General features: G+C 35.3%; 1 protein-coding gene across 1 annotated transcript in view; it reads right to left on the minus strand.

Moving 5' to 3' along the window:
• Positions 1-394: 394 nt before the first annotated feature.
• The window catches only part of LOC128553720 (E3 ubiquitin-protein ligase DZIP3-like), a 35,428-nt gene continuing 19,655 nt past the window's right edge, over positions 395-16,167 (minus strand). Inside the window, exons 2-5 of the mRNA XM_053534897.1 lie at positions 12,027-12,464; positions 11,249-11,320; positions 10,113-10,368; positions 395-1,324 (exon numbers count right to left, since the gene is read on the minus strand). Of these exons, the coding sequence (XP_053390872.1) occupies positions 1,173-1,324; positions 10,113-10,368; positions 11,249-11,320; positions 12,027-12,410 (864 nt within the window). The 5' untranslated portion in view covers positions 12,411-12,464 and the 3' untranslated portion in view covers positions 395-1,172. The remainder of the gene's footprint in view (positions 1,325-10,112; positions 10,369-11,248; positions 11,321-12,026; positions 12,465-16,167) is intronic.

The raw sequence follows: 16,167 nt of genomic DNA on the forward strand, positions 1-16,167 counted from the left end.
CGAATGAGTAGATTTCAAAATAACATATATTTTACCGAAATGACCTTACAATTGTCTCTTCCATTTACATTCACATCTTTGCAATTAAAAGTAGACTATACTAATTTCAGTACACTTTTAATCCCCGTAAAACACCAGTCACACATACGGCGCGGATAGCTATATCTTGCCACGGATAGAAACGTAGTAATCCGTATCGAGCCATACCTGAGCCGTACCTTAAAGTAGTAATCCGTATCAATCCGTACAAATCAGTACGGCTCAGGTACGGATCGATAAGGATTACTACGTTTCTATCCGTGGCTAGACGTAGCTATCCGCGCCATATGTGTGACAGGGGTATAAAGCATGATACAGATTATTATATTTGTACGTGTTTTTACCGTATGTAGTTAATGCATACAAAAAACAGTGATAGGCAATATTTACTTATACCTGTGACGCATATATTTCTAACAGACGTGGTGAAAAAAGTTTATTGTATTAATGTGTCTTTCTTTTTCCTATGCTGAAATAATGTTTTGCTGAAATTATATTCTCTCAACCATTTCTCACTTCAGCAATTATTAACTCAACGAAACCATACATCATTATAAGTATGAATCGGTAAAAGATAATTACACAAAAAATATACAAAAAGATGACCAGGACAAAAGACACAAAATAAAAACGACAGTGACAACAGTCGCAAGTAAGGAAGTTTAGACCAAATATTGGCATTCATTACCCCGCCATGTTTCAAAGTTATAGGATAATGTCAATAAATCTTATTACCGCCAGACGAATTTTTCACGAACTTAACTGAATGACATTTGATGAAGGAGTGCAATGAAAATATACCGTTTGAAAAACATGGGTATATGCCAAGTTTTAACAACCTCAACCCAACGGTTTCAGCCAGAAGTATTGTTATATGAACAGAAGTATAGGATCCAACTAACGAACGACATAAAGTGAGTGGTCCACAATAGCTCACATCGATAATGTCGTGCTCATGAAGCTGGAAAGATCATGTCTGAAACCAGTCATTTTCTATTGCAGGTACTATATCCAGAATTCAGAAGCATACATATAAATAGATTTAATGTTTCATAGAGGAAAAGTCTAGTTCGCTTCCTATCTTTCTATAGCCTTTGCAATAATCAAAAATGTTTTGAGCGAAGTTCTCTTTACTAGTATTGTTTGTGGGCAACTGATATAAGGAAAAGCTTAAGGTTTATTATTACTGAAGTTACATTACCTTTCTTTCGTTTCGGGTATGTTAACTGTCTATATAATCTTTGAAGTAAACTTGGCGTCTCATCTCTTACTGCTTTTTGCGTTCCTGGAAGAAAAGTTCCGTATTATAGGAAAGTGCCATACCAGTGCGTGATGATCTTGAGAAAAAATCAAGAAGTATATATTGTAATCATTCTACGATCTACTAATCATGCTTGTAACCACGATAGTTTTATAGAGCGCTCTAACGCTCAAGACTGTTCTTCGTACTGGAGATACAGAGGTCATCAGCGGACTTCTATCTACTATTTGTTTGACGCTAAATGTTTCTGTACACAGTATATACTCTTGACTTGTATACAAGTTGAAACAAAACGCTGGTCTCCAAGTTTAGTTAAAATAACTTACAGTTTACTACGAAGGCTGATTTCAGCTTACTTCGCCTTTTTGCTATGTCCCCTGCGACAAAGCAAAAAAGCGATATTTTTGGTTTTGGCGCGTTGTCGTCTTTTCGCTTTGTCGTAAGTGCCAGAGCAAAAAGGCGAGATTTAGAACTCAACAAGCGAAAAGCCACAATGCGACAAGGCGAAATAACGAGAATCTTAACGCGCCGTCAGCGGTGCGTAAAAATCTCGCACTTACGGTGTGTCGCCTTGTCGCCCGTGACAAAGCGGAAAGGCGACAACGTGCCAAAAGAAAAATCTCGCCTTTTCGCCTTTTTGCCTTCCTGTAGCGCATGGGCACACCACTGTTATGAAGTGTTTAGTTTTATCATATTTTATTGCTCTCTGTTTCAAATAGAGAAAAGTGGAAACTTCACAGGTCGCTCAACACGACAAAAACGAAAATGTTGCAGGCTCGGTTTGATTTTAAGTCACACACAATAGTACATACATGTTTAACACATAACAAAATTCAAAACGGTCGGCCTACTTCAACGTCGGCTTACAATCCGTTATTTCAACATCAGCATACAGCCCGTCCATAGTCGCGGGCGACAAAAAAAAAAGGCGAAGTTGGCAAAAATCAGCCACCATAGTTTACACTAATAACGATAAATCCCGTCTTAGACAAAGGAAACTTTCATTAGATCTTAATGATCTTAATGATGGCTAAAGACCAGTTTGATTTTTGTAATCAGATATTACGTATCACAACTTTTATATTATTGACTGAAGTCCATTTAGCAACAAAAGGTTACTTGCTAGTAACCACAAATTTCATTTCTTATATCAGCAACAACTCATTATATCTTAGTTCATATAGTCTTAGGTCAACTAGTTTACATAGGTCTTAGTTCAGTAACCACAGCTTTTGAATTGGTCTTATGTCAGTAACTAGTCATCTAATATTAGTGACTATACGTATTAACCAGACATTATATATTAGATACAATAGGTCTTTTGTCATAACCACAAATGGTTTGTTAATTAATATAAATCTCTAAGGTCAGTAATTATACTTTTTATATACTATCCATTGGTCTTAGATCAGTAAATATGTCTGTTAATTTAATATATATATTAGAAAACATATGCCGTATGTCAGTAACCACACGTTTTATATTAGTAACCATGGTCTTATGTAAGAATACAAGTAACCACAAAATATATATCAATTAATATACTTTGTAGGACTTAGGACTGCAACCATACATAAAATGTAGAAACTATATTGCTTATATCAGTAACCAAACCTTTAATATGCAAAATGTAATCGTGATTTCTTCGATAGTTACCATACCTATTACATTAGTATCCATAAAATTTATGCCAGAACAAAACCACAACTTTAACATAAGTAACTATAGGTCTTAGGTCAGTAAACACCCCTTGATATTTGTAACAAAAGCACATAGGACAGTTACCACACTTTCAATATTAATAAATATAGCATTTAGATCATTAACCACACAATAGCACTTTTATTTCTGTTACGGTAAACACAACTTACGTTCTTAATCTAGTATAAATCTTATCTCCATATGCAGACATTGTGTTTTAGTAACCATAACACTTCGATCAGTGAGCACAACTGGTCTATTGGTAAACATACGTTTTATGTCAGTAACAATTCATTTTATATTAGTTTACATAGATCTTAGGTGTGTAACTGTACCTTTCATAACACCATAGGCCTTATGTCAGTTACAATACCTATTATAACTTAGGTCAACAATCACACCTTTTAATTTAGGTAAACATAGGATTTTTGTCAGTAACCATTCCTTTTATATTAGTAACCACTAGAAATCACCCCTTTAATATTAGTAAGCATAGCAGTTAGGTGCTACCATACAAATCAGCTTAAATATGTTTATGTTGTGGTTCACTTTAGGCGCCTCGTATGAATCAGAAAGAAAATATGATTAAATTTAATATAACTGTCTTAATATCCTTCATTTCAGGTTAACGAGTGTGTTGAAAAAGGAAGACCCTTCGGCAATTTTATTTTGTTACTGAAACAAACAAGAATAGCCGTTTCCACATATACTGTGTCTGTAGTTTCTAATGCAATAATCATAGGTTTTATTAAATATTCCATCATTATTAATTGCAGAATCCACAAAACAGAAAACAAGACAGAATTATTGTCTGTTAGCGGTGGCATTAAATGCATGCAGTAACATTATGCTAATTTAGCCAGCTCAGTTGTTATTCTATTATCATTAATTAAAGAATTCTTAGTCTCATAAAAGATAAACTTCATACGATGACTGCTTATCATCAGAAGATAACACCTATTTTATATGAAGGTCAAGGTCATAGAGACTGACAAATTTGCCATCTAAATGTAAGTCTAAATTCAACGAAAGAAAAAATACCAACAACAAACAAAAGTAGTAACTGATACTGAAAGTAATTTCTCCTCTAATAACTACAAAATGTTTTTGGCTTCTATCATAAGATGACTGCTTGTGAGTCTTTATGTTAAAGGCTAAGGTTACAGTTACCTTGAAACTAAAAACTGTTTACACCCAAAGAGATTTAATGAGGCTTTTATAGGAAAATAATTTCATAAAAAAACATACCTTGAACAAACTTTTTCTACACCTTGTCGTGCTCGCTTTCAGTTAACTCGACATATTTTCAATTCAGTTTTTGAAATATAGTTATAATTTTGGAAGTGGGTATCAATGGAAAAATCTATCTACAATGTAAACAAGAGATCGTAGAACATCGTATTTACCAGTCATAAGTGACCTATGTATTAAATATAATCTTAGACCAAAACATCTAGTTATTTGAAAAAAAAAATCTATTTTTCTGGGTCAATGTGACTTTGACCTTTGACCTAATGACCTCAGTTTCAACAGGGGTCATCTGCCTGCAGGTCATGATCAAACTCTCTCTAAAGGTTCCTGATCCTAGGCCCTGGAGTTCTCAAGTTAGAGTTTGGAAACTGTTTAACTGTTCCCGGTCACTATGACCTGGACCTTCGACCTATTGACTTCAAAATTGATGGCATTTGCTTATTATCATCAAGCTCTCTATTACGTTTCGTGATCCTGGGTTCAAGTGTTTACAAATTATCGTTCGGAAACTGTTTAATTGTTCCCTGTCACTGCGACCTTGACCTTTGACCTACTGACCTCAGAATCAATAAGGATCATCTGCTGGTCATCATCAACCTCCCTATTAACATTTGTGATCCTAGGCCTAAGATTTCTAAAGTTATCATCTAAAAATGGTTTAACTGTTTCGGGTCATTGTGGCCTTGACATTTGAAGTACTGACCATAAATTCAGTAGGAGTCATCTGCTGCTCATGATCAATCTTCCTACCATGTTTCGTTATCTTTGGGCACTCTTAAGTTATAATCCAGAAATTGTTTAACTGTTCCCGGTCAATGTGACCTTGACCTTTGACCTACTGACGTCAAAATCAATAGTCGTCATTTCCTGCTCATGACCATCTGGGAACTGTTTAACTGTTCCGGGTCGCTATGACCTTGACATTTCACCTACAGATCTAAAATCAATAGGGTCCATTTGCTGATCATGGCCGACCACCTTATCAACTTTCATGATCCTAGGCCTGAGCAATATTGAGTTTTCATATGGAAACTGTTTAACTGTTCCGGATCACTGTGACCTTGACCTTTGACCTACTGACCTCAAAATCCATAGGGGTCATCGGCTGGTCATGACCAATTTAGCAAGCTCTAAGCGTTTTGAGTTAACATCCGAAAATGGATTAGTCTACGGACCGGCCGACAGACCGAAATCTACAGAACAATACCTCATTTAGAATAAATTATATGGCTTGTAATACACCTTCATGCCCTGGAATGTTACAAACATCCATTTGATGTTGGTTGTTGCAGATATAAATTTGAGCAGTCTCTGTGTGGTTAAATTGATGGGAAACGAGACTAAGACAAATGTCTGGAAGCGTGGAAGTAGGTGCGCTTATCATTTCTTGAAAATTAACAGATATTTCATCTCAAACACGTGTTCCTTGTTCAGATAGGGGAGATGTCATTTCTTTTTCACTTTGGGAGTGTTTATATAACAAGAGGGCCAAGATAGCCCTAGGTCGCTCACCTGAGAAACACACCATAACAGTGTAAACATGTTTGACCTCGTGATTTCATGGAAACAAATATTCTGGCCAATTTTCATTAGGATTAGACAAAAAATGTGGTCTCTAAAGTTTAAACAAGTATTTTCTTTGATATGAACTAGTGACCTAGATTTTGATCCCAGATGACCCATATTCGAACTCCACCTAGATTTCATTTAGGCAGTCATTCTAACCAAAATTCATGGAGATCAGTTGAAAAATACAGCCTCGATCGCGTACACAAGGTTTTCCTTTGATATGACCTAGTGACCTAGTTTTTGACCAAGATGACCCATATTCGAACTCCACCTAGATTTCATCAAGGCTATCATTCTGACCAAATTTCATGAAGATCATTTGAAAATTACAGCCTCTATCGCATACACAAGGTTTTTCTTTGATTTGACCTAGTGACCTAGTTTTTGATCCCAGATAATCCATTTTCAAACTCGGCCTAGATTTTATCAAGATTATCATTCTGACCAATTTTCATGAAGATCAAGTGAAAAATGCAGCCTCTATCGCATACATATTTTTTCTTTGATTTGACCTAGTGACCTTGTTTTTGACCCCAGATAACCCATTTTCAAACTCAGCCTAGATTTTATCAAGGTAATCATTCTGATTAAATTTCACGAAAATCAATTGAAAAATACAGCCTCTATCGCATACACCATGTTTTTCCTTTATATGACCTAGTGACCTAGGTTTTGATCTCAGATAACCCATTTTCAATTTCTACCTAGATTTCTTCAAGGTAATCATTCTGACAAAAATTCATGAAGATCAATTGAAAATTACAGCCTCTATCGCATACACATGGTTTTTGCTTGATTTGACATAGTGACCTAGTTTTTGACTCCAGATAACCCATTATCAAATTCGGCCTAGATTTCATCAAGGTAATCATTCTGACAAAATTTCATGAAGATCAGTTGAAAAAGACAGCATCTATCGCATACACAAGCTAAATGTTGACAGACGACAGACGGCGGACGCCGGATATCGAGCGATCAGGTGAGCTAATAATGTGCATTATTAATAGACATTTCTAACGTAAACGTAAATCGGAAACGGATTACTGAATCCGTAAATGTTATTTACAAATAATGGTCTAAGGGAGATACTATTGCATTACTATTGGATGAAATTGTCTCCCATAGACCACAAATTAGCCTAAAATTTTACGGATTCAGTATTCCGTTTCGTAATTACGTTTACGTTAGAAAGGTCTAATTGTACATCAACCTAACAGCATTCTTCATCAAACATTTTCCAATTGAATAATAATTAAAGTCATATTCTTTGAAAGCTTCGAAAATGGCCAACACTTTATTAGCTTCACTAAATTTATGGCCTTAAATAAGTACATGTAAAATGCCTTCATTTGCCTTGTTAAAACTTATCATGTTTCTTCTCTCGAACTTTCTTCTAAAACTCGCATAAGTTAAATAATTACCTTTAGTAAGTTATTGCTTTTGTATTAGAAGAAATTATTTCCCTTGTTTAACTTGTAGACAGATTCTTTTAATCCTACAAAGAAAAAAACCGGACGGAGGCGGTAAAGTTTTGTCTTGCAGCTTATTTGGTCGTGCCTTTAAAAGTGAGGCTCTTGGTGGTCTGAGTTCAGACAAGTTGTTGAGTACATTGGTGTAATTATACCTTAGATTGACCCTATTTGTTTGCCTCACTTTATATGATCTAGAATGTTTTCTTTTTACAGAATTTATTAACATTCACAATAGCAATCTTTAAGTCCCGTGTGGCTACTGTGAAAAATCTCCCGTACTTGGATTCAGTGTTGTTATAGTTTCTTGTCCTTTAGGATTATGGAGTCCATTCAGCGTATGTATTATATAGTCCGCTTAAGCCGGTGCTAGGAGGCTTTAGAGGTGTTTCACATTTAATTACCTCTAATTAACAGTTACAGTCAAACCGAGTATTGGTTGCATTCTCTGCTTCCGAAGGACATTTTTACAGAATATATTTACTAATGTTAGAACCATTCTTAGTGGTTAATTATTTAATTTACACATTATTGTCTCGATGTTGCAAAAAGGATAATTGCGAGGTTGACATGTCCTATGTGCGTTTAAGCCCTAAGACTCCTAAGGATATACAGGTTACTGACCGTTCAAATGAGATGCCCCTATTTTCAACTTGTTTTCTGTCGGCCTCAAATTTTGTGTTGCGTATGTTGTCTCGATTACTATAAGCGTTTTTTCCTCTCCCTTCCCCCATCGCCCCCACCCCCTCTTGAAACAATTCTTGTGGGCACGACTGTAAGCAAAACGCATTACACTACCTTAACAATTTGCTAAAGTACCTCTAATGTTGAGTCTCTGTCCCTTAAAGTTACAAAAGAATACAAGTGAATGAAGTATCACCATGCAATACAAAGTCCCCTACTGGAAGGCACCTAATTTTCTCTACTGCAGTATAACATAATGAATTGATATCTGTCAATGATGTATAAACAATATTGTACTATATATACAATATGTTATAACAACACACTTGGATTAAAATGTGCATATATAAAAACCCGCAGTTGTTTTCATATTGAAATGTTTTTGCCGATTATAAAAAAGTTATCATATAAGTTATTTATTGTACCAACAAAGGGAAATTAATCTTTAAAAAAATCTATATAATATAAGTCCGCAAGAAACTCTTTACCAGGTAGAGATATGTCAAAAAACACCTAAAAATTGGATGTAACATGCATGTTGTACCACAGAAAAGTGGTCTCGATTTTTTCTCTACGGCAAGTAATAAAAAAAGTTACAATAAAATCAATTTATAATAAAACAAAGGGACGTAATTCTAAAAACAAGGGTGCCTCATGGTGGCGAACATTGGTCCAAATTACATCAAAATCCCTCAATGCATGAAGAAGAAATGCTCCGGACAAAGTCATTCTTGAACCGGACGGAGGCGGTAAAGTTTTGTCTTGCAACTTATTTAGTCGTGCCTTTAAAAGTGAGGCTCTTGGTGGTCTGAGTTCAGACAAGTTGTTGAGTACATTGGTGTAATTATACCTTAGATTGACCCTATTTGTTGCAAAAAGGATAATTGCGAGGTTGACATGTCCTGAAATGTGGTCTCGATTTTTCCCTATGACTAGAAATGAAAAAGTTACAATATAAGCTATTTATAGTAACAACAAAAGGTAGTAATTCTAAAAAAGGGACCTGCACATGACACTGTCTCATGATGGTGTATAATTGTGCCAAGTTACATCAAAATCCCTCAATGCATGAAGAAGAAATGCTCCGGACAAAGTCATTCTTGAATTTGACATTTGATCTCTAAATATGACCTTGACCTTAGACCTAGGGACCTGGTTCTTGCGCATGACAATCCGTCTTATGTTGGTGAACATTTGTGCCAAGTTACATCAAAATCCCTCCATGCATGAAGATGAAATGCTCCAGACAAAGTCATTCTTGTGTCTGACCTTTGGTCTCTAAGGGTGACCTTGACATTAGACCCTGGGCCTGGGTTTTGCGCATAACATGTTTTCTCATCCAGGGCAATATTTGTGCCAACTGATATCTAAATCCTGTTTTGCATGACAAAGTTATAGACTGGACAGGAAAAAAATCCTACTGACCTTTGATCTCAAAGTGTGACCTTGACCTTTAAGGTAGGGCACTGGGTGTTGCGCACGACATGTCATCTCATCATGGGAACATTTATGCCAAGTAATGTTGTAATCCCTTGATGGATGTCAGAGTTCTGGATCGGACAGGAAAAAACCTAATTGACATTTGACCTCCAATTGTGACCTTGACCTTTAAGCTAAGGGTCCGGAATTTGCGCATGACACGTCGTCTCATCATAGGGAACATTTATGAAAAGTAATATTAAAATCCCTTAATGAATGTCAGAGTTATGGACCGGACACGAAACAGACCCTGTTCATGATATGTTAACATTTGACTGCTAAGTGTGACCTTGACCTTTAAGCTAGGGGTCTGAAAGTTGTGCATGACACATTGTCTTATTATGAGGTACATTTGTGCAAAGTAATATTAAAATCCCTTCATGGACGACACAGTTATAGACCGGACAGGAAAAAAGCCCTGTTGACTTTTGACATCCAATTGTGACCTTGACCTTTAAGCTAGGGGTCCGGGTTTTGCGCATGACACGTCGTCTCATCATGGGAAACATTTGTGCCAAGTAATATTAAAGTCTCTTCATGGATGACAGAGTTATGGACCGGACACGAAATTGCGGACGGACGGAATGACGGAAAAGCGCATTCCTATAGTCCCCGAAACTGGTTTTCAACCAGAAGGGGACTAAAAAGAAACATGTTACCTTCTGACTCCTTTTGCTTTTCCAGTTCATCAACCCTTTTCGATACAGTGTTGATATCTTCCTTTACGTCTGCAACACCTTTCTCCATATTTTGCACTTTTTCTTCTAATTTTCCCTCCATTTTTTGCATCTTCTCTATTTGTTTTTCTATTTCGTTTTCTGCTTCAGGATCAAGAGGACCAGTTTTGCAATCATCAATAATTTGTTGTAGGTTCTTAACAGGATTTTGCACTAAGCTGTTCAGTCTATGGAGAGCCTGCAAAATAAAATATTTACCAGGCTCAATTGTATTAATGTAATTATATAGTCCTTCAGCTAACATATCTCGTTATGTTAATTAAATATACCCTTTTGTCTTTTTCTTTCGTTTCGTTAACATATGTTTTATATCAATATCCACGGAATCCATGTAAAACTTTCCAAATAGCAAATTGGCGAAAAGGTCAGGTATAATATACTTCAATACAACTGTAAAAATCTTCTGAAACTAAAGCCTCATAGAGGAAAGATTCTAATGGACGCATTATGCTAGTATCTTAAAAACAAGATACGTTAGTGTCAAGATAATATTAATGATGAACATTTACTTTGTATATCATATTTACATGCAATAAAACACTTTTTATCGTATTGCAAATATATTGTCCTGTATGAGGATATCTTAGGGTGATTCTTCATCTGTCAAGTTTTCATAATGGGAGTCTTTGCGAAAACCACAATTGTAATAGTGAAACAATGAATAAGTCTGTAAGCTTGTTTTTGAGATATTTTACCATCTCATCCGCACATTTTAAGCTGGTTTTGAGCCAATATTTTTAATTATTTAACGTGTCAGGTGGTTTATGTCATATTTCATATTTAGAAAGGTAGTTATGTTGCCATTGTAATTAATTAATTTACAGGTTGCCATTAATTCATAAAATAATTTTCAATTTTGTTCGTGTTCCTGGTAGTTTACGATAATGAAGGTCACTTTTCTTGATAATGTTTTAGCACTCATATGATTGCTGAAGTTTAGAGCCCCACAGTTATCCGTACTGATGCGTTCGGTTGGCAAGCCATCAGTTAGTTATAAATGGAAAGTTTCAATTATCAACAGCAAATTGTTAACAGAATATTTAACATTAAGAACGTACCCTTTCTATATCATCCCATTTAGCTACAAAATCAGCCTCTTGAATTCCTACTGTCGAGGATATATGCGCAAACTGAAAGATATAATGATATATAAGTATGTAATGTGAAAGCTATATACTGAGTAAAAGGCAGACATATGTTGTAAAATCCGTTAAGCACGAATGCAACAAACGTTAAATACATCTGTAGTGGACATCTAGACATGGATAGTTCAATGTAATGAAAATTAAATTCCTAGGCAACACTATTTGCAAACCGTACCTCAATTGTGACCGTTAAAGTATAACCAGATATTTCTAATTTTACCATAATTGTGTTTCTCAGACTAATGTCTATAAAATATCAATGATGCAAATCAGTTGTTTAAAGTGTGGCCATTAAACTATAGCATGTAATCTATTATCTTACAGAAATCGTTTACTGCGTAACTGATGCGGTACGTTTTTATGTACAACGTACATGAGCGTGTTTATGTAAATGTAATTACTTCGAATAATACAAGCGTAGTTATAAGAACTTTGAAAGTCTGTTTGTATAATATGAAGGCACACACCTTTATATTAAAAACTTGATAAGTTCCAAAATACTAAATGAAGTAGACAAAACTAGGTATCCATTTAATCAGAAACTTCATTTCAGAACAAAAATTAAATCTATGTACTGCTATACTAAACAGCATGTAGCACAATTATCATTTAAGGTTAAATCAGCATTTTTCGTGTTCTTAATACGACTTGTATGATTATTTCTTGGTGGAATAAAAGAACCCATACTTACTTCATTGCGATACATTCGCAAACGATATAAATCTGCTTCTTGTGAAATATCTCCTGGCGGAGGGGTAACATTCCAGTTGTACTTGGGATTTAACCCAAAATGTTTCAGGCTCCTTAGCAAGCATATAGCAAGTGTAAGGTCAAAATCTGCCGTTGTAGGAATGCCATTTTGCGGATACAGCAAATCAAACTGAACCTTCGTTATTTTACTCTTTGTCCTCAAGTTGTTTATAACTCTTCTTTCACGAGCCAAAACGGTTGTTAGTGGAGTATTAGAGCATCTCTCGTCAATTAAATTCCTAACAACTAGTGTTCCGCTGTCTGTGTTAAGCGTTAGTAAACGGTAAAGATAAACTCGGTTGTTTGTCGGCGCTGCTGTAGCCATGTTCACAATCCTTGTATGTTTATTTCATCTCATAATTCAGTTGTTCGTTGAGATCTGTTGAGATACAGAAAATGATTTAAATACGTTGTAAAGTTAAGAAATAATGGCAAGCTAATAACATCATGGTTTAAACTATTTCTCGTTTGCCTTACACAACAGACAGTGATTCTAAAATATCAACGAACATGCCTGTTCTGTATCTAAAGTAATACAATACCTGACACCTAAATATCAAGGTTGGAAGTAGTAAGATTGAAGCAAAAAAAAAAAAAACCAACAACAAAAGAACGATTGACATAGAATATCAAACCTCAGATCGGAAGTTTAACTCCCTAAATTCTATCCGTAGCAATTGTAAAGGGTGTAGTTATATTACATCAATCAATTATGTATCGATCTTCCCCTATTTCTCTCTATAGCAACTGATTATTGCTTCCAAAACTTATTGTTCTTTTAAATTATCATAAACCAATATACTAGTACTAAGGGTGTAATAAAGATGACGCTGGGGCGGGATCACAGATTTCCATCAGATTTCAACTTTGGGATGGAAAGATATGTACGACTGGCTAACATGTTGGTACTCTTAAAGAAAAGAAATATCAATTTGTTTAATGTAGGAGAAATTGTACTAAAAAAGCATAATTTGTCATGAAATTAATAAATAGTTTGCTTCACTTCTTGAATACCTTAAAACAGATATTGTGCCCCAATGATCGCTGAAATTGATAGAATATATATTAATAGAGTGGATATATGTATGTCTTAAACAATGTCTGCATCGTAGAAAAAAATCCTAGGGAATGTCTTTTATGAAATAAATAACATTTTATTCAGATGTTTGCACACGATACTTTCCGTCTATACGAAAGGAAATGAGGGGAGGGAAATTGTTACATTGTTACATTTTATGAACAATGTTCAATATCAGATCTGTTTAATATTGATCAAATTTGATTAATTCAATAAAACTGTTTTAAAAACTAAAAGATGCTTTTGTAGAAAAGCGCATGTCTACCCCAATGCATAGTCATACAGACAGAAGGTCAATAGGGGACAGGAGCAAAAGTGTAAGCAACACTGGTGGCTGGATGCAATAGGAATAATCTATTTGGCATGTCCAATCATTCCACAAGGTTTCAGCATTCTGGACTAAGTGGTTCTCAAGTTATAAATTGGAAACTGTTTTCCATATTCAAGCCCCTGTGACCTTGACCTATGATTGGGTGACCCCAAAATCAGTAGGTGTCATCTACTCTGCATGTCCAATCATCCTATGAAGTTTCAAAAGTAGTTCTCAAGTTACTGACCGGAAATGTTTTTCCATGTTCAGGTCCTGTTACCTCGACCTTTAATAGAGTGACCCCAAAATCAGTAGAGGTCATCTACTATGCATCTCCAATCATCCTATGAAGTTTCAACATTCTGGGTCAAGTGGTTCTCAAGTTATTGATCGAAAATGGTTTTCCATGTTCAGGCCCCTGTGTGATTTGAACTTCAGGCATACAGACACTAAATAGAAAAATGGCGCGAAAAAAAATGGTAGTCGCATAATGGCGGATGCAAATAGTCCTCAGTTTTTTTGCTCTGTAGAGCTATTTTCCTTATTTTCTTTGCAATTTTTTTGCTAAAATCACATGACAGATCTATGCTTGACATGTAGGTAGCATTTCCATAATGAAATAACAACCTGACAAAATTTTTCATGGAAACTTAGATCATGCACCACTAGTATATTTTGGGGTCTCATTTTTTAGCTGATTTTGCAGTTTGTGTGTTTGACTGAAATTATTTTTCTTGCATCAAACATGACCCCCATTTTTCTTTTGATTTTAAGTTAGTACTGACAATATTCTTCAAGAAAATGTAAGTTACAGAAATTTAAAATGGGTCCTGATGTGTGTTGCGGTCATTGGAAATAGGTCAATTTTATATAAAATAAAGAACAACAACTATTTAGTGTGTTATAACCTATAAGATGACATTGGTAAAAAATGAAATCTGGCCAGATGATATTGGAAATGGGCTACTTTGATTAGAATTTGATAGAAAATGACAAATTAATTGCAATTTTGTTGAAAATAAGGATAAAACCCAAAAATATCATATTTTCACTGTTTTGAGTGTATTTTTGCAAAAACTGCATATTTATAGGCTACTGATTGCTGTTTTCTGGCCATCAGAGGTAAAAGGGTACATATTAAACAGTTTAAATGTGTAATTTGCATGCAGATCAGAGTAGAAAATGTCAAAACAGGGCAAAACAAGGCTGCATTTAGGGTAGCTGCTTCAAAATTATGTCGTGACAGCTATTTTAGACAAAATCTGATGCTTTGTCTTACGGTACTGAAAATGCCATAAAAACTTGGAAACTGTTGATATGAAGCTAAAACCTTGTATTTTTTCATGTATTTGGGTTTCTTGTACATTTCAAATGAAACTGGCACAGTGTCAGAGAAAAAAGTTTTTCTTATATTCAACAGACAGACCCCAAAATCAATAAGGGTCATTTACTCTGCATGACCAATTATCCTATGAAGTTTCAACATTCTGGGTCAAATGGTTCTCAAGTTATTGATCGGAAATGGTTTTCCATGTTTAGGCCCCTGTGACCTTGACCTTCAACTCTGCATGACCAATTATCCTATGAAGTTTCAACATTCTGGGTCAAATGGTTCTCAAGTTATTGATCGGAAATGGTTTTCCATGTTCAGGCCCCTGTGACCTTGACCTTTAATAGACTGATCCAAAAATCAATAGGGGTCATTTACTCTGCATGACCAATCATTCTGTGAAGTTTCAACGTTCTGGGTCAAATGGTTCTCAAGTTATTGATCGGAAATGGTTTTCCATGTTCAGGCCCCTGTGACCTTGACCTTCAACAGAATGACTCCAAAATCATTAGGGATCATCTACTCTGCATGACCATTCATCCTATAAAGTTTCAACATTCTGGGTCAAGTGGTTCTCAAGTTATTGATCGGAAATGGTATTCCAGGTTCAGGCCCCTGTGACCTCGACCTTTGACGGAGTGACCCCAAAAACAATAGGGGTCGTCTCCTCTATAAGCCCTGCCACCGTATTTAGTTTGAAGGTTCTAGGTCAAATGGTTCTCCAGTTATTGCTCGGAAATGAAGTGTGACGTACGGACGAACGGGCAGGGCAAAAACAATATGTCTCCCCTAGAGTGGGGAGACATAATTAGTTACAAAGAGTTTATCAAGCCAATCATCCCAGAGGTCATAGACATTGAAATTACAATTAGCCCTCACTCGATCTCCCTGTTATTCATTATTTTCTGAAAGTGTAAAAAATTATATTGATAGGTATCATTCAACAGTAGGGAAAACTTCTCGTTCAGGAAGTCAATCATTGGGTTTTCCCCTACTTCCTGAACAGGGAACTAGATTCTAAATTTAGTAACTTGTTTCCCGTTTCTGGAAGTAAAATCAAGTTTTTTTACTTGATGTTTTTAAAAGATCTGGTGCATAAAATTAAACATAGTATCAATAAATTAGATTCACCAAACTTGAGAAATATGGTTAAATTTCAGCATTGAAATTACTTTATTTCAAAATTTCCTTAACTGAAAACTTAACTCCCCGATCTGGAAGCTCATTAAATAGAATTGTCGTATTGTCTTTCTATAACAGAGTACATAACTTATACAAATAATACTATAATAAACTAACGCAACACTATTTGACTTTATAGCCAAACCATTAACTAATGTCAAATTATGTTATCAGAACAGGAT

The sequence above is a fragment of the Mercenaria mercenaria genome, unplaced genomic scaffold, assembly GCF_021730395.1.
Source record: "Mercenaria mercenaria strain notata unplaced genomic scaffold, MADL_Memer_1 contig_4250, whole genome shotgun sequence".
Lineage (NCBI taxonomy): Eukaryota > Metazoa > Mollusca > Bivalvia > Venerida > Veneridae > Mercenaria > Mercenaria mercenaria.